A 27,325-nucleotide genomic window follows, 5' to 3' on the forward strand; every position below is an offset into this window, starting at 1 on the left:
CGATATGTGCTATAGATAAGAACTTTAGTATACTTCTTATATTTGAAATGGATTTTTCTAAATTACATGTTTTCTGTTATCTAAGTATATATTCTGAAAAAATGTCATTCCATATTAGCTTCCAAGAATAAGGCTTCATATTTTGAAGAAGTTTTGAAAACTGATTAAAGTTTTAGACACATTACTTATATTTTTAGGGTTTCTACAAAACTATAAATTCTCCAGATTTTAGTAACGGTTGAACAATGGCTAAAAGCTTTGATAATTTTTCCTCCCTCCCCCCTCCCTCCCCCTCCCTCCTTCTCTCTCTCTCTCTCTCTCTCTCTCTCTCTCTCTCTCTCTCTCTGTCTCTCATAAATTCTTCAGGGACTGAACAATGTGAGTGAACAACTGTTGCAAACATTGTCAATTTCTTTTTTACATTTCTATTTCTATCCGCTATGATTCCTCTGGTGTGGAATAAGTGTTGAACCATTGTCAAATGTTGACAGTGGCATATTTCACTTGTAGAGGCTCCCTCCAGTATGGATTTTCTGATGTAGTGTAAGGCATGATTTTCAATCAAAACCTTTGACACTATTTACAATGGTATGGCTTCTGTCCAGTATGAATTCTCTGATGATTAATAAGGTATGACCTTTGGTTAAAACCTTTGCCACATTTTTCACATTTATAGGGCTTCTCTCCAGTATGAAATTTCTGGTGTTTGGCAAGGGTTGATCTATGACGAAAAGCTTTGCTACATTCTTCACATTTATAGGGCCTATCTCCAGTATGACTTTTCTGGTGTTGAGTAAAGATTGATATGTAATTAAAACTTTTGCCACATTCTTCACATGTGTACGGCCACTCTCCAGTATGAATCCTCTGGTGGTCAGCAAGCTTAGCTCTTTCACTGAAAGCTTTGCCACATTCTTTACAAATGTATGGCTTCTCTCCAGTATGAATTCTCTGGTGTGCTTTAAGTTGTGATGTTTGAGCAAAACCTTTGCTACATTCTTTACATTTGTAAGGCTTCTCTCCAGTATGAACTCTCTGATGGCTAGTAAGGCTTGATTTTCGACAAAAATCTTTGGCACATTCTTTACATTTGTAGGGCTTCTCTCCAGTATGAATTCTCTGGTGTATAATAAGATTTGATCTGTAATGAAAGCCTTTGCCACATTCTTCACATGTGTAGAGATTTTTTCCAGCATGATTTTTCTGGTAGTAAACAAGGTCTGATCTTTGATTAAAAGGTTTGCCACATCCTCCACATTTGTAGGGCTTCTCAACTGTATCAACACTGTGATGTGGAGGAAGGTTTTGAATTTCATTAAAAGTTTTCTTACATTCTTTACATTTGTAGGACTTTTCTCCAGTATGAATTTTCTGGTGTTCATTAAGATGTGCTCCTTGCTTAAAACCTTTGCCACAATCTTTACATTTGTAGGGCCGCTCTCCAGTATGAATTCTCTGGTGTTGGGTAAGGCCTGCTCTGAAATAAAAGCTTTTGCCACATTCTTTACATTTGTAGTGCCGCTCTCCAGTATGAACTCGCTGGTGTTCCTTAAGATATGATCTTTCTTTAAAATCTTTGCCACATTCTTCACATTTGTAGGGTCGCTCTCCAGTATGGATTCTCTGGTGTTGAGTAAGGCTTGATTTTTGACTAAAACCTTTGCCACATTTTTCACATTTGTATGGCCACTCGCCAGTGTGAATTCTCTGGTGTATCTTAAAATATGATCTTTGTTGAAAACCCTTGCCACATTCTTCACATTTATAGGGCTTCTCTCCAGTATGAACTCTTTGGTGGTGAGTAAGGGTTGATCTTTGACTAAAACCTTTACCACATTCTTCACATGTGTAGGGCCGCTCTCCAGTATGAATTCTCTGGTGTTCAGCAAGCTTTGATCTTTGACAAAATCTTTTGCCACATTCTTCACATGTATAGGGCCGCTCTCCAGTATGAATTTTCTCATGTTGAGTAAGACTTGATCTTTGACTAAAACCTTTGCCACATTCATCACATTTGTAGGGCCGCTCTCCAGTATGACTTCTCTGGTGTGTTTTAAGTTGTGACGATTGATAAAAACCTTTGCCACATTCTTCACATTTGTAGGGCCACTCCCTTGTATGGTTTCTCTGGTGTGCAGTAAGCAATGATCTCATATGAAAATCTTTGCCACATTCTTTACAGTTGTACTTCTTTCCATTATAAGAACCTTGGGGTTGAGTAAAGATTGAAAAATTCTTCAAGGATTTGGCATATTCTTCACACTTGTAGGATTTGTCTCCAGTACAAAGTATTTGGCATTGATTATCAAGTGAGCTTTTTGTTCTGTCACTGCTATGAAATCTGAGATGTTCAGAAAGGGTTGAGCAATTATTAATGGCTGTGACACATTCTTTACACTTGCATGGCTTCTCTCCAGCACAAATACTCTGATGCTTAACCGGGAGTGATCTTTGATTAAAACTTTTGCCACATTCTTTAAATTTGTAGGGTTTATCACTGTCATGGTATCTGTGGGGTTTAGAAAGGGTTGAATGATTAAATGCTTTGATACATTCTTTAAACTCATAGGACTCCCTTCCAGTATGAATTCTCTTCTATTGAGTAAGTTTTGCAATTTAATTAAGTGCTTCTTCATATACCTTACACTTGCAAGTCTTGTATTGCCTGTGAATTATTTGGATGGATACTTAAGTTTTAAGCATTGAAGTAAGACTTCACATTGTACATCTTTAGAAAGGTTCTTTGAAAAATGGAGCATATTAATGATTTATGGCATTGCAACCTATATTAAAATTTTTGACTTTCCTTTTATTCATAATTTTTATCACCAATACAAACACACTAGTATTTAATTAGAGTAGTCACCTCTAATAAAGGTGTTTCACTACATATGTAGCATACTTTCTGGAAATCTATGTCTGAATTTCCATGAAGGGGTAAGAACCTCTCTACAATCATCGAAATCTTATGTATGGATACAAGGAGAAATTATTGCTTTATGGCAGAATAATGAACATTTGGAAAAGAAACTCTCAAAAGGACCACTTTTAGAAACTTGTCCTTCACTTTTAAATCTCTTTTCTCTACAAAAGTTTGACTAGAATTGGTCAAGTTAAAAATTGAAGCATGTACTAGGATCTCTTTTCAGATTTTCAACATTTCCTTTCAGAGGAAATGTATGTTTCAGAGACTGCTGTAGGGGCTAGGATTGTGGCTCAGTGGCAGAGCACTTGCCTAGCATGTGTGAGGCACTGGGTTTGATTCTAAGTACCACATATAAATAAATAAAATAAATATCCATCAACAACTAGAAAAAAAAAAAAAAAGACTGCTGTGTACAAATTTTTAAAGACATACAAAGCCCCCAAAATGCAAATGGCATAAGTGAATTCTTTTCTGAGATGTTAAATGTTCATAATATCTATTGGCAATGAAGTTTTCATTATGAAGTCACTGCTAATTTGTTTTGTCCTTTGTAATATTATTTCTGACCTTCACTCTCACTTATAGTTTCCCAATTTTTTCTTAGTTGTAAGTAGTCAAAGTCCCAATTTCCATACCTTCCCTTCATCATTCTTTGAAACAAATATTTTATTCCCTGCTCTGGTGGAGATTCATGCATATGATGAGAACTCCTGGCTGAAATAAACGAAAATAACAATTATTATACTTATTAAATTGGGATGAATAAATACATTTTGCAAACATAACATATAAAATTATATCCATGTCAGGACATCAGCAGGAAATCCAAGACCATCATTACTCCAGAAATAAATAGACTAAGAAAAATGTAGAGATAGAAATACTCTGTGAGTACTGTCCAAAACCATCTTAGAGAACATAGGGTCCAAGATGAGTACATTACTAAGAAGAGTGATATAGTAGGGGGGAAGGAAACTGTGTTACTTTTATCAACCAACCCTCCCCTCCTCTATAATATAGCATTGTGCAATTAGAAAAAAATCTATCAACTCCCTTCCCTCTCAGTATTATATGTGAAATATGAAGCACAAGCAAATATTTGTGGCTTTCTTGAGGACTATCTAAAAACTGGTTCTCTCTTCCATGACAGAGATCTAGAGAAAAGAGATTTTGAATGACAATACCACAAAGATGTTCAAGAAGGGTAAAAGCCAACGGAATCTCAAGAAGAAATACAGAGAAAATTCTTAATATTGAAAAACACACACATGCTTCAAAAAGATTAACCACTAAAAAAAGCTTGAGAGGCAATTAAAAACCTGGCACAGCCTATGACCATATTACCTGGATGAAGCCAACACATGGTGATCAAGACACAGAGCTTGTATTTTACATTTTTAAATGTTTGTTATTTATAGACTTATTTTATTGACAAATTAAGTTCTACGTATATATGAAGTATGCCATGTATTTAAAAGTATACATGCATGGTGAAATGATTAAACCTAGTGAATTAATGCATGCATTATTTCATATAATTATCAGTTTTGTGCTTAGAAATCATTACATTAATTCTATTAGCATTTATCAAGAGTACAATACATTATGCTTACCATGTAGTAAATACAGCTATAACTATTGACCTGATGCACAATTTAAAAAAAAAATCACAGACTTTGACCAACACTGTGCCAATACTCCACAAATCCCAATACCTGGTGAACACAATTTTATTCTGCATTTCTAACTTCCAGATGCTTCTGCAGCAGACTTTCTGTGTCTGCCTTATTTAACTTAATGCAAATTCTGCATATTCATCTCAGGTCACCTCAAATGACACATTATCTCTTTTATGGTTAAATATTAATCATGTAGAAATATCAAAGTTTTTCTCATTCAATCACTGATGGGTACATAAGGTAAATCCATATTTGACTATTGTGAACAATGTTTCCACTGAACATGGCAGTAGAGTTATCTCCTCAACATGCTGATTTAATTTCCTGAGGATACATATTTAGTACTTGCATTTGGGGATACAGGGTCATTCAACTTTTAATCTTTTTATGTACAATGCTTCAGATTAAAGCCATGGGTGCTTGCATCACTGAACTACAACACAGCCTATTAAAAATTGTTTATTTTGAGACATGGTGTCACTAAGTTGCTGTGATTTGCCTCAAACCTGAAATCCTCTTGCACAGCTTCCCAATTAGCTGGGATTACAAGCATGCAGCACTTTGCTTGTCTCATTTTCATTTACTTAAAACTTCCATACTATTTTTAAAAATGAGTATATAATCTACTGTTGGTTGGTTTTTAAATGAACAAACCAATTAAAAAGACTACAGCACACAAAGAAAAACATGGTTTTATAAAAGCAACAAAAAAATTAGGAATTAAACATTAGTAATTACTAATAACTCCCATTTTCCTAAATGACCTTTGAAAGAGATTTAGTGAGCCAATCCAGAACACAGAGAATTGAATACAATTTAGACAAAATTTGTTAACAGAAACAAGCAGAAATTGTATACATAAAGAGTTTCTTTAAAAAACTAACTGAGAGAATCAGAGGTTGTACACAGCTGTGATTCCATCAACCTGAGAGTCTGGGCCAGGAGGCCATCCTTAGCAACATAATAAGGTCCTGTCAAAAATTTTACAAAATGAAAACAGCTGAAGATGTAATTGAGTTGTAAAGCACTGCTTAGTTCCATCCCTTATGCTAGTGAAAAAGTTTGAGATATTACAAATATCATAAACAAAACAAATCAAGATCCAAGAAGCTCAATTATCTTCAAGGGGGGGGGGAATCTCAAGAATTATTTAATCAAAGTTTTAAAAATTTAGAAGAAATTTTGAGGGCACCAAGAGAAAAAAGATGTGTCTAACATTACTGAAATGAATGGGGAATATTGCCAAAGGAGTAAAAGAATAAAATTACTAACCAAGATTACTATGTGCAGAAATACTAGATTTGAAAAATAAAGAATTTAAAGATATGTAAATACCCAAAAGTTTATCACCACTAGATCTATCCTCGAAAAAACACTAAAGGGAATTCTTCATGCTGAAAAATAAATCTGCACAATAACAAGTCATATGAAACTGTAAAGTTTTCTTGGCAAACAAAAAGTCCCATACAGTGCTACTTTACTATAATGATGGGTTATAAAAAAAATAATTTTGCAATAAAATTTCAAAGACAAAAGTATAAAAAACATCATAAACCTGTTAATGGGAATGTGATATAAAACTGCAGTAACATAATTTTGAAATGATATATAAACATACGGGACTTTTATATTGAATTGAAGTTAATTTGTCACCAATTTAAAATATAATGTAAACTTTAAAGTTTCAATGTAAATGACAAAATGAAACCCCATAGAATGTGTAAACAGAAGAAAAAGAGGAATGAAAACACGTCACCATGAAAAGCAATGAACCACAAATGAAACCATTAAGAAAAGTAGGGAAAACAATTACAAGAAATATAGAAAACTGCTTACAAAGTAGGAGTAGTGATTTCTAAATATTGAGAAATTTACTTGATTACAAATGCATTATTACCAAACCTCAATCAAAACAAAAAGCCTGAGTAACAGAATTAAAATTACAAAAATACAATGGTATGTAATCTACAGGAGACTCTATACCTAGACACAAAAAAAGTGAAAGCAAAAGAATATAAAAATGTTACATACAAAAGTGACCAAAAGAAAGCTGGGTCACTAAGCTATGGTATGCAAAACATAGTTTTAAACAAAAAGTTACATGAGATTAAAAAATAGATTTCAACTTAAAAAAATTAAAAAGAGGCAAAGTAGCATACTATATAAAGATAAGAGGTACTTTTCCTTTGGATACTGCAATAAGAATAGATACACTTTTAACTCATTTAAATAATACTTCCCAGATAGAAAAGGGTAAGAATGAAAGAAGTGAATAAAGAAATAGAAAGCAATACTATAATACTAGGAGACACAAATTCCCATTTGCTGTGAAGTCCAACAAAATGGTAATCACAAAAGACTGAAAAATACTTTAAACCAATTTGACTTATATACTCAAAGGTATTACTAGCAAATTATACTAGATAGACTAACTTACAGGGAATAAAATAAAGGTTAATTAGAGATGAAGATACTAAAACTATTTTGTAGACATCATAGAATAAAATTAGAAATCAAAAGTGGAAGGAAAGTTCAAAAATATGTGGCAGTGGATTGAATATACTCAAAGTTATCTGGAGATTCCACGTAATATCTATCAAACTCCCAATGTTACTTTTTGCAGAAACAACAAGTGAACACGGCAGCTTTTTTCAGTTGTTAATATTGACATCAAGTTAGACAAATAGGCATATAGAGTTCTGAGTGGGTGTGGTATAATAAGCCTTCCCATATATGGCAAATAAAGACATTGGCACACTAATGTTTGTTACGATATTACTCAACAGGACCATGATAAGGAGGCAAACCAAATGTCCCTTGAAATGAGTAGATAGAGCAATTCAGACTATAGAAACTATAGAATATTTTAAAGTCAAAAAAGAAATTTTCTAAAATCTATAATAAGGATAAATTTAAGTACATTATGTTAACTGAAATAAGTCACTACCGAAAAGACATATACTGCAGAACTGTACTGATATAAAATATTTAACCTAACAAAAAGAAAACCCCTTTCTGAACAGAAATGAGAATGGTGTTTGTGATGAAGACAAAAATGAGGCCTTGTTTATTTTTTTTAGTATGATTTTACTGTATTATTGCTCCTAGAAAAATTTAAATACATGTTAAAAATTATATACAAAGCTTGCAATTGTGATTTTTATTACATCTCTATTGGACAGCACTGTTCTACAGATCATCCTGCTTTAACGGTGTTATTGAAAACCTCATCCTTTTGGAAAGGAAGGAAAGTATTAATGCAGAGGAGGTGACAGCAGTAGATGATGTGCAAAAGGGGGAGGTTAACTAGGACATGCACTTGTCCATCCATTTGTCTTTTGTTTGTATGATTCACAAAAAAAGAAAGAAAAAAAAAACTCCTTGGCAAAATGAGTTTTTTCAGCTCTCTTCATCCCAGGTAAGTAGTATTCTGTAGCTTGCCCATCTCCAGGAAAAACCTGTTCTCAGATTTACTTTAGCTAATATACTGGAAAGGATCTGATAAGACAATTCACACCACATTGCAAATAACTGGTAACTTTATGTTTACCCTCTCAGAGGGAATTTCCATTTTAACAGGAAACAATCCCTGAACCCAAAGGAACGAATCCCTAATGGTAGGGTTTCAGTCATCAGTGAAAGGTGAGTGAGAAGTAGAATCTAGTTTTATGTAAAGTGTGTTTATATGTATGGCTACACTCTGGATGTGGTTGAGAGTAGGGTCTTTGGATAGAAAGGTGTTGTGGCTGACCAACAAGCTGAGGAAAGAAGGTAGCAAATCCCCAGCTGGATCAGAAATGGGAAGGGCTCTCAGATACCAACCAGATTCAGTGCTGGCCCTCAAGGGTTTATTAAGCAATAGAATAACACAGTTGATGTCACCAGACGGTAGATATGAAGATGGTCTCCATGGAAACTACTATGGAGTAGCAGAAAGACTCTCAGAGTAGGATTCAGAAGACTTGTTATTGCAGTCCACTGACTCACTGGCTTAACTCTGGGCAAGTCCTTTACCCCTTGGGTCTCATTTTCTTTCTCTGCTGCAAGTCAGAGAAGGGGATAGGCTCGCTGGCCAGCACTTGGTGAGGCTGGCTGGTAAGAGACGGCAGCGGTGGCAGCTTCTTCCAATGGGTCAGGCTGCTGCTCAGCACAGCCAAGCGTGTGCTGTACTGCCTTGCCAGGTCCATGTACTCATGCTGCTCCATGCCCTGGGAGTCTGCAGCAGACACATCGATGATGTTGCTAGCTGTTTTTGCGAGGATGGAAGAGAGCAGGGCCTGCTCATCTGTGCGAGCAGAAGGCAGGCTGTGGTAGTTGGACTCAGCTCCATTGAGGGATTTGGTGGGGGGGCTACTAGGGTCCAATAGCAGCTTCCGCTCCTCTCGGTCCTGGTCCGAATCCTCGTTTTCGCTGCTGTAGCAGCACCCCCATGGTCGGGGTCAGGCTGGGCGCTCAAGCCACGCGGAGGAGGGACCGAGGCCTTGTTTAGATGGGAACTAATTTTTTCTTTTTGAGATGTAAACTTTCTAGAGATATATTACATAATACTTTAAATTACCATTACTGAACAGTAAACTTGAAATGTTGGAGAAAGCAAGTTTTGTTTTGTGGTTTTGATCAAAATTAAAATTTTAAACAATACATAAGATAAACAAAATTGCAAAATTTTGAAAGCTGTGGTCTTTATCCTATAAATAAGAACAAACTCATCAATATAAATTATGGGAATGCATGTAATCCCAGCTACTAGCAATTCTGAGTCCGAGAGATTATAAATTCAAAGCCATCCTCAACAACTTACTGAGAACATCTCTCCAAATATAAATAAAAAGGGGCTGGGATGTAGCTCATTACTAGCACACTTTTGAATTCAGTCTCCATTATATTTATGTATAGGAAATTTCTATTACTATGCACATAGAAAGGATAAAAAACAGATAAAGTCCAGATAAAATATTAAAGTCATTTTTTTAAAAAACAGGTGTAATATTTATACAATTAAGTAAAAGCACATTTAATTTTATTGGCAACAGAAACAATGTTCATGCATATTTCAACTTACATGGAATTTTTGAAGTAATGGAATTTTGCCATCTAATCACAAATAAAACAGTATTAACAGATGTGAAAAAATCTACTCTACAATGTGAAACTACTCTATAAAATGAAAGAGAAAATTCAACCAACAAAATTGTAAATAACAACGGAAGTATTATTTTTACAAACCCTTTTGTATAACAACATTTATATCTGTGACTGCAGACCCAAAAAATAGCAGTCACTGTGAGAATCCTGACATTCATTACATGGCAGAAGATTTCACAGAAAATCCATTGTAAATATTCAGAAAGAGCTCTGGTAAGGGAATTTTAATGAATAAATACATAAACAATATCAGAGAGACTGCTTTGTGACATTAACATATTACAATGGTTTGACCTGGAGGTCTCTGGAAATGTGCACAGCTTTCTTAGAGATCCACAAATAAGGAAGACCTGTCAGATCATGCAGACCCTCACAAGCAAAGGGAAGTGCTTTGGTGATTAACTGGAATGAACTGGGACCTCACTGGAAGAAAACAGGGGACTTTTACTGAAACTGAAAGCATAGGGAAGTACGTGTTCTTCTATGACAACAACAGAAAGAAACCTAAGCTTCTGAAAAATCTTCTCAATCAACATTTTGAAGTCTGGCTTCCTCCTTGACTTTTGGGCCTTTCAACTGTGGCCTCTACTCTAAGTACAATTTATCTAGAGCAAAGGATATATATCACAACAAGAAAGGGAGAGATTAAAGATTAAAAGAAATGTAATTAATATTCTATCTATACCCAAACATGCCCTATCTTTTTTCTTGAAAGCACAAATCTGAAATTCATTCTTGCAGAGAAGTTCCCCCAAAAAAGGAAGGAAATTAAATATTGATAATTAATTAGAAATTGTGAAGGGAAGTCATCCTCACCCAGGAAGACCAAGTTTCTGTAGTTCTCTAACATCACATCTCTATATAAATTTCGCTGAGCAGGATCCAGGCATTCCCACTCCTCTTCAGAGAAATTAATGGCCACATCTCTGAATGCCAACAATTCCTGGAATGAAAATCAGTATATAAATAGTACATTGACCACATGATATTTCAGAGTTTTTAATTAACCAAAGTTGAAATGAGAATAGAAATGGCTCTCATGTAGGTGAGGAACTTCTAGTATTTAATAAGATAATTTTAAACACAGTGATACTCTCTATAATCTAATTCTGAGGAAAAAGTGACATAAGTACAAAAAGTGCATATACCTTACTTTTGTGAAATAAAATATAAAATTATGGCATCAACACAAGAATATACATTTTAATTGTTATTTTACTTATCATAAGATAAACTGTACATATGCCTCATACAGGTGAGTTATGGTGATTTAGAAGGGTAATTCTAAATTTTTAATTGTACAACCACAAATCAGCGATTTACTAAAATGTACACTCTTGATTCAGTAGTTCTGAGATGAAACCTGGTTGTCTAAATGTACAGCAAGCTCTCTAGTGATTCCAATAACAGTGGTATAAGAGAAATTTTTGAATTGCAAGGAGCTAGACCACTAAATGAAACATTCATTGATGAGTCTACATTCAAATATTTTATGGGATTTATGCATGTTATTAAAATAGCAAACAGCAACAATCCTTTTTGATAATTTCAAACGTGTACATATCACTCTAAGAGGTTTTTCATATCTTAATTCATAAAAATGAAAATAATATGATAGCAGTAAGAGTATTCATCTTTTATGGTATTTTATAAAGCATCCAGTAAATGGTAATGCTTGACTTTTGCCCAAGTTTATTTGAGCTGGAATTTAGAAGGAACATTCAAGTCAAAAGAAAGTATAAATGTTACAAAGAATTTTCAGAGCAGGAAAGTTATTATAAATAAGAACAGTAATGGAAACATGTTAAGAAGACAACAAAATCAAATTGATTAATTGATATTTATATTTTATATACACAGACATAAAAATGTCAACTTTTATGCATTAAAATAAATTTTCATGTAAATAAAAAGAAGAAATATATTCAATTTTTTAAAAAATATTTGTTTCTTTTAGTTGTACACAATGCCTTTATTTTTATTTATTTATTTTTATGTGGTGCTGAGAGTCGAATCCAGGGCCTTGCACATACCAGGCGGGCGCTCTACCACTGATCCACAACCCCATCCCTATATTCAATTTTTTTAACTTACAAATCAATTTGGGATAGTGATTTTTTTAAAAAAACACACTATTGAACCAATCACAGTGGCACATGTCTGTAATCCCTGAGGCTCAGAAGGCTGAAAGAAGCACATTCAAAACTAGGCTCCACAATTTAGTGAGGCCCTAAACAACATAGTGAGACTCTGTCTCAAATTTTTAAAAAGGGGGCTGTGGATATTGGTCTGTTTTCAAGTACCCCTGAGTTTCATCCCTGTATCAAAACAAAAAAGACTAAATAACTCTATGGGTCAAAGTGACCCTGAGAAGAATGATCAATGTTATTATAAACAAGATTTTGTTTAAGGAGGTGATAACCTTCCCCAGAAGAAAAAAAAAATACCCCCTAAAAAGGGAAAAATTGATAGGGATTTAAAGCCTCCTCTGTACAAGTTTGATTTTGGCAAATACCTTGCAATACCCCAATCCTGCCTGTTTAACAAAGGAAAAAAACACACTGGTGACTACTAATTTGGGCAAGACCTGAGAGCTACAAATTACACTGTTTCAGATATTCATCCCACAGTACCTAATCCATACACCTTACTAATGGTGATGTCAGGTAACTGCCTGGTTCACAGTGCTAGAATTAAAAGGTGAGTTCTTTTTGCAACCCTCTTAAAAAGAATTCCTAATCACTGCTTTTGAGTGACAGGACTTCAATACAAAAGTAACTATTCAGGATTGCCAGACTATCTTACATAAGGAATTTAAAATCTTTTGTGAAAGTCCCGGCCGGGCCGAGGGTCGGCGGCCGCCGGCGGGCCGGGCCCGCGCACAGCGCCCGCATGTACAACATGATGGAGACGGAGCTGAAGCCGCAGGGCCCGCTACAAACTTCGGGGGGCGGCGGCGGCGGCGGGCGGCAACCAGAAGAACAGCCCGGACCGCGTTAAGCGGCCCATGAACGCCTTCATGGTGTGGTCCCGCGGGCAGCGGCGCAAGATGGCCCAGGAGAACCCCAAGATGCACAACTCGGAGATCAGCAAGCGCCTGGGCGCGGAGTGGAAACTTTTGTCAGAGACCAAGAAGCGGCCGTTCATCGACGAGGCCAAGCGACTGCGAGCGCTGCACATGAAGGAGCACCCGGATTATAAATACCGGCCCCGGCGGAAAACCAAGACGCTCATGAAGAAGGATAAGTACACGCTGCCTGGCGGGCTGTTGGCCCCCGGCGGCAACAGCATGGCGAGCGGGGTTGGGGTGGGCGCCGGCCTGGGCGCAGGCGTGAATCAGCGCATGGACAGTTACGCGCACATGAACGGCTGGAGCAACGGCAGCTACAGCATGATGCAGGACCAGCTAGGCTATCCGCAGCACCCGGGCCTCAACGCGCACGGCGCCGCGCAGATGCAGCCCATGCACCGCTACGACGTGAGCGCTCTGCAGTACAACTCCATGACCAGCTCGCAGACCTACATGAACGGCTCGCCCACCTACAGTATGTCCTACTCGCAGCAGGGCACCCCTGGCATGGCGCTTGGCTCCATGGGCTCGGTGGTCAAGTCCGAGGCCAGTTCTAGCCCCCCTGTGGTTACCTCTTCCTCCCACTCCAGGGCGCCCTGCCAGGCCGGGGACCTCCGGGACATGATCAGCATGTACCTCCCCGGCGCCGAGGTGCCGGAGCCCGCCGCCCCCAGCAGACTTCACATGTCCCAGCACTACCAGAGCGGCCCGGTGCCCGGCACAGCCATTAATGGCACACTGCCCCTCTCGCACATGTGAGGGCTGGACAGCAAACTGGAAAGGGGAGAAACTTTCAAAGAAAAACAAGGGAAATGGGAGGGGTGCAAAAAAGGAGAGTTAGAAACAGTATGGAGAATAACCTGGTACGCTCAAAAGAAAAAAAAAATCTCATCACCCACAGCAAATGACAGCTGCAAAAGAGAACACCAATCCCATCCAAACTCACGCAAAAACCGCGATGCCGACAAGAAAACTTTTATGAGAGATCCTGGACTTCTTTTTGGGGGACTATTTTTGTACAGAGAAAACCGGGGTGGGGGGGTGGGGAGGGTGGGGGATTGGACCTTGTATAGATCTGGAGGAAAGAAAACTATGCAAAACTTTTTAAAAGTTCTAGTGGTACGGTAGGAGCTTTGCAGGAAGTTTGCAAAAGTCTTTACCAATAATATTTAGAGCTAGTCTCCAAGCGACGAAAAAAAATGTTTTAATATTTGCAAGCAACTTTTGTACAGTATTTATCGAGATAAACATGGCAATCAAAATGTCCATTGTTTATAAGCTGAGAATTTGCCAATATTTTTCAAGGAGAGGCTTCTTGGTGAATTTTGATTCTGCAGCTGAAATTTAGGACAGTTGCAAACGTGGAATGAAGAAAATTATTCAGATTTGGACATTTTAATTGTTTAAAATTGTACAAACGGAAAAAAATAGAACAAGTACTGGCAAAACCATCCCTGTGGTCTTGTTGAAAGGGCAAAAGTTTTAGATTGTACTAAATTTTTTAACTTACTGTTAAAAGCAAAAAAAAAAAAAAAAAAAAATGGCCATGCAGGTTGACATCGTTGGTAATTTATAATAGTTTTTGTTCAATCCCACCTTTCCATTTTGTTCAGATAAAAAAAATGAAATTACTGTGTTTGAAATATTTTCTTATGGTTTGTAATATTTCTGTAAATTTATTGTGATATTTTAAGGTTCCTCCCCTCTTTATTTTCCGTAGTTGTATTTTAAAAGATTCGGCTCTGTATTATTTGAATCAGTCTGCCGAGAATCCATGTATATATTTGAACTAATACCATCCTTATAACAGGTACATTTTCAACTTAAGTTTTTACTCCATTATGCACAGTTTGAGATAAATAAATTTTTGAAATATGGACACTGACAAAAATTAAAAAATAAAAAAAAAATAAAATCTTTTGTGTTTTGTTTAATGGATGGCTACCAAAAGAGTTAGCTGTGAGTGTTACAGCTGGATAAAGAAATCCTTTCATGATATAAGGATGATCTGCTTGTAGCCAACCCCAACTATGAACTCTGATTTTCAAATACTATTGCTGCAGGAAACCACCACCCCTCATGTGGACATGAGGTGTCCACTAAAATGACTTATTTTGTAAATAAATCACCTACCTGGGACTCCTGATTAGCCAATGACCTAAATCTTGATGTCAAGATTAAAAGCAAGCTAGCTTGAGCCTTAAAGAACTAGAGACAGATACATGGGTTCTCAGAAATGTCAGTGTTACGATCTAGATAAGCTCACACGTGAGACTACGCAAGGTTTAGATATAAAGTGATTGGGTTATGACAGTCTTACCTATTCAGTGCATTAATCCCTGATAGGGGCTGCATGGTAAATGCAGGCAGGTAGGGTATAGCTGGAGAAAGTAACTCCCTGGGGTTTATATTTTGTCCCTGTCGAGCAAAGCTTTCTGTGCTTCCTGGTACCATATTCCCAACTGCTTTTCCCACCACAGTCTTCTGCCATGATATTCTGACTCATCCCAGGCCTTGAGGAATGTAGTTGGCTACCTATGACTGAAACAGTAAACCCCCCTGAATAAACTTTTCCTCCTCTAAAATTGTTCTTGTTATTCGGAATTTGGGTCTCAGCACTGAAAAAATTGACTAAAACACTCAGCATGCTGCCATATTTGGGTACCTAGTTTTGGACTAACAGGTAAACTCCTGCATGAAGCCTTAAAAGGAACAAATAAAACGTTTCACTTATACATCAGAATGCCAAGCTGTCTTTGAGAAGTTAAAACAAAGGTTCATGACAGCCCCTCCCTAGGCCTGACTCTATGTGAATGAGAAACAAAACAAGACCATGAAGTTCTCTTACACACACTGAAGGCATATTGCAACCAGTAGCCTATGTGTGACAACGGCTTGACCACACAGTGAAAGGAGGGTACTCTGCCTTTGGGGTATGATTGACACTGGTGATTTACCACAAGAGGTTGAGAAACACACTCTAGAACTATCCATCACTGGGTTTGTTGCTCATCAAGTCCTGTCCTACTTAAACAGAAGGATTGGTGTCAGCTGACTCCTAGGATGATAGGGAGATCACAGATCATCCTATCTGACAATCCAAATGTCAACCTCAACAGAAACCATGCCACCTTAAATAAAAAAAACCTGTTACCAGTAGATGACATGACTACTCTGAGAACTTGGAGATCTACGGCAAGTGGGATTTGCTTGATTAGCCTATCACTGAGAAACCTGTAAATATTTGCTTGTACTTGTAGACACCTTCTCTGTGAGAGTCAGGCTTATTCTACCAGAAAAGACTTCAGAAATAACTAGTGTCCTCTTAAAGGAGCTGATCTCAAGATACTGGATCCTCTTAATGCAAAGTAACATGGACTGTATTTCATTGCAGAAGTGACCCCATGAGTGTGCAAAACACTGAATGGCCAATGGAAGTGATATGTATTCTAGAGACCCCAGTCTTTAAAAAAAAATATATATATATATATATATTATATATAATATTTTATATATATATTATATATATATTATATATATTATATATAATATTTTATATATAAATATTATATATAATATTTATAATATATATATTGATTAAAGACCCTTCCTTGTACCATGGTGGGACAGAGAAAAACTTGGCAAGAGCTAAGTAAAAAAAAAAAAAAAAAAACAGGTTAATACAATGTGAACAAAAATCAGTCAAACATTAACTGTTCTACAAGAGTCTGCTTCTTCCAGGTCACTACCAGGGCTGGAATTTCCTCTCCATCCCTTGTAGAAAAAATCCAAAAGAAAAAGTTACAACAGGGAAAACACTTCCATTCTAGGGACTCCTTCATCACCCAGTTTAAGCCTAAAAGAGCTTAGAAATGTAGACACCCATTTGTCCATAAAAATCGACAGTGGGGGACATATAACAGGGGTTGTCCACTCCATTATTTGAACATAACCCTTGTTCTGCTACTGTGTCTTATTTTTAAACTGACGTCTTTTTTCCTTTCTTTCCTATCTCCCTAACCCCAGGAAGAGCAAGATTCACCCTCCTGCCCTTGGCTAATTATTTCTCCTTCAGCTCCTGCACAATGGAAATGAAGAAATCAAGACTTCAAGGATGAAGGAAAAGGGGTGGGGAATAGGGAAAGGAAAGAGAGTGAAATGAATCAAAGTAATTTCTTATGTGCTTATATGAATACACCATAGTGAATCCTGCCATCATGTACATTCATAAGAATGGAGTCCTAACTTAAATAGGACAGATTCCATGCTTGTACAATTATATCAAAATGAGCTTTACTGTCATATGTAAATAATTTTTTTTAAAGTTAAAAATTAAAAGTTCAGAGCTGACAGCACAATATCTAAGAAATGGCTGTTCCTCAAGGATACAAATAAAATACAATTCCTGTACACCTACAGTATACTCTTAGAATCACTTAATGAAAGACCCATTGTTCCCCAGGACAATTAGAATCACTGCCTCTAGAAACAAAGGGATCCCCTGTTTGTTTTGCTAGCAAAGCAATAAAACTTCTTTTTCCATTTTCTCAAAACCTTGTCCTCATTATTGGATCAGCTTTGGGGGCAAGGACAGAAAGCAAGTCATTCTGTGTCTAACCTTTGTGATGCTTACTTTTCCAATAATTCAATTCAACTTTAAAATAAAGTTGCTTGTTACCCAAATCTGATATTGGAACATTTGACAGTATAGAAATAGCCCCACAACACCAAAAATTATACCCCCAAAAGATCATCAAGTTCCCCATTCCATCATAGTTAGAAACACATCTACATTTGGATCCCCAGTCTCCTGGTGCTCTGTGCGTCTCTCAGTGTAAAAGACCCCTTCCATGCTTGGTGGCAACAGAATGTGACAGCAGCAGGGGAGCCTCCCAGAGAGAACTGGGCCTTCAACAATATCATTTTTATAGGTTCAAAGTTTGGCCTTAGTTTATATCTTTTGGGGGTAAAATCCACCTGTATCTTGCCTCTTAGAAAACATTTTCATATCTTTAAAATAGTACTGACAAAATACATAGTTTATGAAAAATGAGGATGAAATTAGTGAACATCTATTTTTTAAACTGACAAACCCAGAGAAGGGCACTGCTGACTGGAACACAAACATGACTGACTCAAGGGTCAAGTCAGGTCATCTGACCAAATGGGAAATTCTCCCATAAACATCCAGCTCATGTAAGGACTGGATGACCTTCCTCACAATGTGGCATTGTCCTGTGCCCTTGTATCTGCATGAAGTGAGTTTTGCCTTGGAAACATCCGTAAGAATTCACTTGGATAATCTTCTGAGTTCTCTAGAATAGTTTAATCTTCTTTCACAACTCTGAGGACCTAGAGAAAAGGATCACCTTTGACTTTCTCTTCAATACTAGACTAAAAATGTGTCTGCAAGGATTAGAAACTAGAGTTGGGGGAAGATAATCCTAATGTCCAATCCATGATCTACTTTGATGAAACCTCTGCCAAAACACTCCTATGCTCCCCAGATTACTCAGTTGCTAGTACAAGAGGCTCCATTCCAGAAACTCAAGCTGCTCTGTAGGAGGAGGTGACTGAACAGGGGCTGATATCCTCTAGGAACACTGAGACACGGCAGCTATGGGAACCTGTGTCAGTCTCCTGCAGGTCTTAATGGAGAACCAGGAAAAGATACAGCAGTGACCGAGGATATATCATCCTATCATGTTTCCTAAGGGGAGACTCAAAAAGACATTCCAATAGGGCATCTGTGCCTCAGAAAGATAAATGGAGAAGAGATACAAAGATATTTTACATCTGAGTGTCAGGTGATGGAATAGTCCCTGAATTCCTGTTATGTGGATAATCATAAACAAAACAAAAAAAATTTAAATGCCACGAATAACTTAGTGAAAATGAATTAAAATACTTTGCCATTTGAAATGTAGCATGGGTACACATTTAATTATGTAGTGAACTGGAAGGAGGAATACAGCACTTAGAAAGACCATGCTTTCCACAGACTTGGAAAACAGCACAAAATAGGCGACCTCTGGGTAGGAATGAGTGACAAGGATTGCTACAGACCACAGATGCTCCCAATAGAAATCTTCTACATAAGTCAGGATTCTCCCATGATGACCATCCCTGTGTTCATGACCCATTCTGAGTCAGTGTAAGGTATAAGCAAGGAGCCGCACAAAGAGGGCTCCAGATTTCTCCAAGATATCCAATCAGGCACAGGGTGAAGCAATCATGTGGGCCTGAAAGAACAGATATCAAGCTGTACCTGTGCTGGAATGGAATTCACAGATTTAATATCTAACCTCAGGCCCAGGTCCCCCCAGTCAGTCTGGCTGCTTCAAAACAACTCTGAGCCCCTGTTACACCACACCTAACCCTGAAGACTTACCATTTCCTGACTCCTGCTGTGTCCAGGCAACCTCTCTACAAATGCTCCATCCAGCACAAGAAAAGTCAAGAGTGACAGGGCCTGTGACACCCAGACATCACGGAATCTGAAGATGGATTCAGAGCTTTGCTTGAGCCAGAGACAGAAATCTTTCAGATTAGAAAGTCTTATCTGCCTTTTATCCTTTTACCCCTCTTATCCACCTGTGCATCTGATTGGATAATTCTCATCCCATCATCCCTGACTGGACAAAGCTCCAGGCTCAGATACCTCTGGCCCTGAGTGGCAGGTGAAAAAATTCAAAGCCTGGTAACAGAACACAAGATTGACAGGTTCCTAGCTACAACCCTTTTCAGAGAGAGCTTCCTACCTTGAGGAATAGCTGACCTTGCAAAGAAGACATTTGAATTTCACCTGGAATGTACAGTTGTATCAATTTATCAATATCAATAATGTGCATTCACGAATGTAAATAATACTGTGAGAATTACTTTAAATTTTCAGGTTTTATAACTTTCATGTTCTGGTTGTGCATGAGTGTGTGTGTGCGCGCACACGTGTGCATGTTTGAATACAGGGGCACTTTGTCACTAAGCTTTATCCCCAGTCCTTATTAAGATTTACTTTGAGACAGAGTCTAAGTTGCTGAGACTGACCTCAAAATTGTGATCCTTCTGCCTCAGGAACCAAAGTGACTGGGATTATAGGTAAAAACCACCACTACCAGCACATCTTCTTATAATTTGAAAAGGCAGCTTGATCTTTGCAAGACAGACAACCCACTACAGCATCTTTATCCATAAAAATTAAATATGAGCCACATGTGTAACTTTGAAATTTTAGTCGTCACATAATAAATGAAAAGGAACAAGTGAAGTTAACTATAATAATTTATTTATCACAGTGTATCTGAAACCTTTCCAAGAATTGTTAATTATACATATTTTTGACACTAAACCTTTACAACTCCCTCTGTTTTAAGTTTCTAGCACTTCTCGATACAGACCACCCACATTCTAGGTGTGTGACATCAAGGGGTGGCAAGTTGCAAATGCTCCAGACTTCAGGGAAGTCAATGACCTGAAACCCCTTTTCCATCAGAGGTGAGGAAACATGACTTTCCTCCCAAGAACTACCCTTTGGCCCAAGTGGAGAAGAGATGGTGCCCTGAGAGAATTAAGTCCTCAAAGGTAAAACACTGCTCCCCAACTGCTGTTTGGCAGAGGCACATTCCCCTTTTCAGATATCAGTGAATAATGCATGATGTGGTCTTTGAAGGAATGAATCCCATGTGGAGTTCAGATCTGTCTTCACCTTGAACACCAGAGTTTAGAGGTGAAGGGAGCAGACTAAAGACACACTTATTTTACATTTTAGCTTTAGCTCTATTCTTATGGTTGTCTATTTCATCTTTAGTATGCAGTACTGTGTGAATTTAGGCACTGTTAACGTCTTCATGTCTACATGCATTTCTATGTAACTCAAAATGATCTAACAAGATAGTAAATATTAACTCAGAGGAACAGGAAGGTACCTATCACATGTCTTCTGCTTGTCAGTTTACTTGAAATCAGCATGTCATTATTCCTGGCATCCTGCTTGCAGTGGGTGTGTGTACTGGATAGATATCAAGCATAACAGCCACCTCAAGTTTAATAGCTTATGATTAAAATTGTTAGATCATGATTAAGAAAGCCCATTTAGACTGGATTTATCTAGGCTACTCTTCTAGTCTCAGCTGGGCTCCATCAGGAATATGTTCTATTCTTTGACTTTGTATCTCTGCTTTTGGGAGAGAGTTGGCTGTCCCCTGGGACACTTTTTTCCTCCTTTGCTGGCATCTTATCCTTCATAATTCTTCATGAAGTAGGTAGGGTTTGGAAAGGAAAAGCAGAGGCTTTCAAGATATTTTGGCCTAGGCCTAAAACTGGTACATTGTCCTATTCACTGCATTCTACTGGCAAAGTTAGACACAAAGCTTGGAAAGGAAATTCTGAATGTAAATGGGAACACTTGTTAAAAAAAAAAAAAAAAAAAACAATGCCAAGGGCATAGAAACTGACTGCATGAAGAAATGGAGCTGTTTTTTGCTATCTTTCATTCTGCTTTTTATTTCAGATGAAGTTTATATATGATTTTTCCAAATTAAGAAAACTTTCCATTCACCATATATGCTAACAGGTTTGTCTGAGGTAAAACTCAGAATTACTAGTGCCTAACTCCAAAACTCAAATACCTTTTGCTCAACCACCCTAATCATGCAGATTCTCTAGCACATCAAGGAAGTGAAGAGAAACTTCTCCAATAAATGCAGGAGTTCTTTCCCCTGAGTACTTATTATTAGAAACAAAAGTTTTGGAAAACCTGGAATAATATGAATAAATAGCTTAGAGCTATGTTTGAGAAATAAAATCTCAATGATATTTTTATTTCTTTAAATGAGTTAAATTTGAAAACGTATTTGCTGCACTCCATAAATTTGCAATGTTTTCCTTCCTTTTTGGTATTTGTAGGCCATTTATCATTCTTTAACCTAGACTCAATGAAACAACCTGGCAATAGGGAAGCAAGTGCCCAAGACAGATCTGCTGAGGAGACATTTCCTCCACCTACAATTTAACCCAACACCTGAGTAGTGTGGAAGTCATCCTTTGATTTTAATAGGGTAAAGTATCCTTGTAACCAAGCCTTTAATGCACCGTCCTTTGGGAAAGACTATCTAAACATAGCACCTGCATTGCCTAATTTCTATTCTTTGCACAAAGTCATTTTTGAGAGCCATGTTTTTTCTCATTGAAGTCAGTTCATATTTACTGAGATTACACTATGTACAGGACACTGGGGTTGGTACTTATGGGAAAAGGATTTTACGGAGAATCGATTCCATTTTAGTCCAAAGAAAGGTCAAGCTGGCTATAGTGGCACATGCTGTAATCCCAGAAACTCAGGAGACTGCAAATCAGACATTAGTGTCAGCAATTTGGAGAAAACCTCTTTCACAATTCTTTTGTGGTCGAAACTAGGGCAAGGATTTTTCTTTTGACAAAACAGAGCTACTTTCAAAGCAAATACCTCCAGTATGGGAGGCTCCAGAACCCCTCTATATCCATTAAAGACCCCCTATTTTTGCACATTTGGATCCCTCTCACTATCCCACTCTTTCATTATCATGCAAAATTGCCCTGTGGACCCAGATCTCCTAGATCTCTCGGTCTCCCTAGTGGGTTCCCCCAAGATTGCCTTCAAAAATTGAAGACTTCCATCTCCATTTCCCCTTTACAATCCACCATTTTTCTAGTACATTCCAGCTTAGACTTGTCCCCACACCCCTTAAGCCTCCTGATCATCCCTTACTAGCTGAGATCAACCCCACAATCTGGGACACCTCTCAACCCAACATCACTGAGCAACATTGCCCCATGCAAATACAATTTAAAGACAGCACTCACTATGTTGTCTTTCCCCAATTCTCTCTAACTTACTCCATCCTCAAGGGTTTAAAGTCCATTTTCTCCCATTTATTACAGGCTCATGTTCTCATACCAACCCACTCCCCCCACAACTCTCCCATCCTCAGGGACAGTAGGAACATACCTCAACAGTGTAAAAGCTATCTATGCTAAGCCCAATGCCAACATCATTCTAAATGGAGAAAAATTGAAAGCATTCCCTCTAAAAACTAGAACAAGAGAGGGATGTCCTCTTTCACCACTTCTATTCAATACAGTCCTTGAAATTCTAACTAGAGCAATCAGACAGATGAAAGAAATTAAAGGAATACTCATAAGAACTCAAACTATCACTATTTTGCTGATGACATAATTCTATATTTAGAAGATCCAAAAATTCCACCAGAAAACTTCTAGAACTCAGCAAAGTAGCCAGATATAAAATCAATACCCATAAAACAAATGCATTTTCCTACATAAGTGATGAATCTACACTGCAAGAAAAATTAGAAAAACCACCCCATTCACAATATCCTCAAAAAAATAAAATAAAATACTTGGGAATCAGTCTAACAAAAGAGGTGAAAGACCTCTACAATGAAAACTACAGAACACTAAAATAAATCAAAGAACTCAGAAGATGGAAAAATTTTTCATGCCTTTGGTAAGCAGAATTAAAATAGTCAAAATGGCCATACTACCACTACCTTCAACAGATGAATGAATAAAGAAAATGTGGTACATATACACAATGGAATATTACTCAGCCTTAAAGAAGAATGAAATTATGGCATATGCAGGTAAATGGATGGAACTAGAAAATACCATACTAAGTGAAATAAGCCAATCCTAAAAAACCAAAAGCCCAATGGTTTCTCTGATAAACGGATGGTGATCTATAGTAGGGTAGAGGAATAGGGCATAATGCAGAAACTGTGGTTTGTGTAGAGGGGGGTGAGGGGAAGGGTAGAGTTGTGGGGATGGGAAGGTTAGTAAACGGGACAGACATTATTACCCTAAATACTTGTAAGATTACACTACTGGAGTGACTCTGAACCATGTACAGCCAGAGGAATGAGAAGTTGTGCTCCATTTATGTACTATATGTTAAAATACATTCTACTATAAAATAAGTTAATTATTTAAAATTCCAGGAAAAAAATAAAACCTTCAAGGAAGAGAAGAATTTTACTTTATTCTATTTAGTAAAAGGAAAAGGAAGATTTATTGCTTTGCTAGCAAAGGAGAAACACAGGGGACTCCTCTTCCAGAGGCTGTGGCTCTCCCATCAGCAGGAACATTGGGCTTTTAAAAAACGTGATTCAAAGGCTACATTCCACATGTTTTCTGTTGGAGTTTGGATAACTGCATTCCTATGAGGGGTGTGTACTCAAGAACAGCTAAATCTGCCTAAAATGGGGAAGAAAGGTAATCTTGTTTGTTTCCCCTGACATTAGGGAAGGGGAGAGATCAGGGAGGAACATGGAGAGAGAAAGGGGAAAAACATGTCCATTTTAAAAATAATTTGCAAAGGCAGAGCAGTAAGGGCTATATTCACAGCCTAAAATGGACCACTGTTGCATTTCCCCACTGTCAATTTCTCATTCCATTTCTGTGGAAAAATGGGTGATGACATCTCCAAACTGGAAGCAGATATTTTAGGGAATGTGTCATTCACCAATTTATTTACCAGATGACTTTGAGAAAATATATTCATTTTTCTGAAGTCATAGGGAAGAGAGGTTTTCCCTATTTATTTTTCCTCTTAGAATTTCTCTATGGGGCTGGAGATGTGGCTCAGCGGTAGCGCGCTCACCTGGCATGCGTGCGGCCCGGGTTCGATCCTCAGCACCACATACCAACAAAGATGTTGTGTCCGCCGAGAACTAAAAAATAAATATTAAAAAAAATTCTCTCTCTCCCTCTCTCTCTCCTCTCTCACTCTCTCTTTAAAAAAAAAAAAAAAAAAAAAAAAGAATTTCTCTAGAATTCCATTTGAAATAGCCTCCAAAAATAGAACAGACAAGAAACCTACAATACACACTCAGAAGAAGAAAAACAGGCAAAGGCAAATAACCTTTTTATTTTTTTTTTTGGGGGGGGGGCTTATAGGGGCACTCAACCACTGAACCATATACCCAGTCCTATTGTTTATTTTATTTATAGAGAGGGTCTCAGTGAGTTGCTTAGCACCTTGCTTTTTGCTGAGGCTGGCTTTGAACTCATAATCCTCCTGTTTCAGCCTCCTGAACTGCTGGAATTACAGGTATGCACCACCATGCCCAGCTTCAAATAAACATTTTTAATGATTAAAAGCAAAATAATTATTTCCCTGGAATCCAACTCTATCCTGCCTCATTGGATGGATTTTCTTATCTTTGAAGTCAGAAAACACAAAAGAAATGCAAGGTAAAGACAAACTGCCAATTCATATATGAGCTATCTCTGTTCAATAAAACAATCAACATCTTCAGACATTAGAGAAATATAAAATAAAACCCCACAGTAGACAAAACTAAATAGTATAGACGAAGATGTGAAGCACATGAATTCCCATAAACTGAAGGAGTTTAAGTTGTTATTATTTATTTGTGGAAACTGTTTTGCTATTGAAGATACCTGATACTCCACCACCACAAACAGAGACTTAGGGAAATCACATATGCCCACAACAACATGAAGGAACACAGCTGTATTCATCCAAACATGGGAAACCCAGAAAGTACATTTTGGAAGAGATAAACAAGGAACTGTGGGGAAAATGGTTACTAGGGGCCAGCCACACTCTTGCTCATATTATATCCAGTTTTAAAATAGTACAAAGCACCACATTTAAGTTTTAAATAGGTGTCACCTGCATGTGGTACCTTCACATGTATACATGTTGAAAAATAAAATATGTAGAAATGATGAAAAAATAAACAAAAGCACATAAAAGAACCAATTATCCATCCCATATGTAGATATGATAAAAATCATTACAAAGTTGACCATTTTCTCCAAAATTAATCTACAATATTTTCCCATCAAAGTTCCTATATCATAGTGAATTTCACTTTATGTGTATTTATAAAGCAGAAATTTAAAAATCTACAAATAAATAGAAGGATAACCAGGAGAGGGCGAATGCGGAAGGCAGGAGGAGAGGGAAAAGGTAATTATTAGAGACTGAAATGGAGCAAATTATATTCCATGCCTGTTGGATTATGTCAAAATAAACCCCAGTAGTACGTATAACTGTAATGCACTGATTAAAAAAAAATCAGCATGTTTTACTTTTAATAAAAGAAAGCGAAGCACAAAGTTCTAAAACACATCCAGTTAAATATGTGTTGTTAGCCAAGAAACTTTTGAATTACAAGGGCAAAACAAGTAGCTAACATTACCTGACACATGTATATTAGACATTATGTGAAAAAAAAAAAGCAAGGAATCACAATATAAACAAGTCCATATAGGAATCCAAATGTGTGTTAGAATTACATTCTTCATGACACTAGAATGATCTCTATAAGTGGAACCATAACACGGCCAACCTCAGCTACTTAGCTAGTCCCTGTCTCATAATAAAAAAAGGTAAAGTACCAGGACGTAGCTCGGTGGTAAAGCACCCCTGCGATCAGCCTCCAGGACCAAAAAGAACCAGGAGAGGAAGCTGCTAGCCCAGGGGAAAGCCAGGTCCCTAGACCGCAGCTCTCCCGCAGGGAAATCCCACGTGCAGGGCAACCCGGACGCCGTCCAATCACCGCGCCGTCAGGGAAGAGGCCGGCGCCCGCACTCACGCCAGAACCGACCAGCGGCCGGCTGCGCGGCGTCCCCGCCCGGCTGGCCCGTGGGACTCACGGACACTGTCCCAGAGCGGGGCGCAGGCCCGCAGACCCCGGCGGCTGCCGGCGTCCGAGCGGCCAGCTCCGCTCCCGCCGCAGCGACCCCGCGGCACCCAGGGTCTCCCTCCCCAGGCCCCCTCCGCAGGCTCCAGACGCCCCCGCACACTCACCATTTCCTGGCACTCGCGAGCCAGGCCGGCTCCCAGGGACGTCAGCACCTGCAGGCAGAGCAGCACGAGCCTCCCGAGCGCCCAGGGTAGCCCCGAGCCTGAGGGCAGGAATGGCGGAGTCCGGAAAAAGCGCCTCGGCTGGATTGCAGAGCCCGCCCTCCTCGCCGGCCGTGAGCAGGATTGGACAGCGCTCACTACACTACGCGCTCCTCATTGGACACGGCTGCAGACAGCGCCCCCTGAGTGTGAGCCCAGTGAGCCTGCCTTCTGAGTGACAGAAAAGGACAACCAATCCAGGCATGCATGAGGCCAGAATGACAGGCTGCAGCTTTCTTTTTTTTTTTTTTTCCTTTGAGATCTGGAAAGCACACTCCAGAGCTCCAGGCTGCAGTGATTTTTAAGGGAAATTTTTCTCCCAGAAGCAGGGTCAAGCCCAACCATCATAACATATGCACTTGCATATGAGGTCCTCTCAACTTATGGATTGTATATGTTGCCATATTATTCATAAATGAAAAGAATATAATGACAGTTACTGTAAAATGTCATTTAACTTTTCTGCTCTCTGCTCTTGTGAGGAGACAGATTGAACTTTGAACTGGGAAGTAAACTGCTAAAGCAACAATATCCCATGAAAACCATACGCAAAGCACAGGTTTTTTTTCTAG

The 27,325-nt window shown here is 38.1% G+C and overlaps 2 protein-coding genes across 2 annotated transcripts; one reads left to right on the forward strand and one right to left on the reverse strand.

Moving 5' to 3' along the window:
- Positions 1–512: 512 nt before the first annotated feature.
- Positions 513–26,741, reverse strand: LOC113201666 (uncharacterized). Its single transcript, XM_077792206.1, has 5 exons — positions 26,658–26,741; positions 10,446–10,693; positions 8,620–9,018; positions 1,343–2,509; positions 513–1,174 (listed from the first exon to the last, which is right to left on the reverse strand). Exons 1-5 carry the CDS (start codon positions 26,658–26,660, stop codon positions 577–579), a joined length of 2,415 nt encoding a protein of 804 aa, XP_077648332.1. The 5' UTR covers positions 26,661–26,741; the 3' UTR covers positions 513–576.
- LOC144249983 (transcription factor SOX-2-like) lies at positions 12,643–13,579 on the forward strand. The gene is given in 2 exon segments (XM_077792222.1): positions 12,643–12,713; positions 12,715–13,579. Coding segments are annotated over 2 exon segments (936 nt in total).
- Positions 26,742–27,325: the final 584 nt, after the last annotated feature.

Source organism: Urocitellus parryii, chromosome 13 (assembly GCF_045843805.1).
Source record: "Urocitellus parryii isolate mUroPar1 chromosome 13, mUroPar1.hap1, whole genome shotgun sequence".
NCBI classification, from domain to species: Eukaryota; Metazoa; Chordata; class Mammalia; order Rodentia; family Sciuridae; genus Urocitellus; species Urocitellus parryii.

What these genes read in the sequence shown, in the direction of transcription:
- LOC113201666 (XM_077792206.1), bottom strand. An exon ending in CTTTCAAGAAAAAAGATAGG is followed by an intron (nt 9,019 to 10,445) that starts GCATGTTTGGGT and finishes GTGCTGCTACAG; the next exon opens with CAGCGAAAACGAGGATTCGG. An exon ending in AAGAAAATGAGACCCAAGGG is followed by an intron (nt 2,510 to 8,619) that starts GTAAAGGACTTG and finishes TAAACCCCACAG; the next exon opens with ATACCATGACAGTGATAAAC.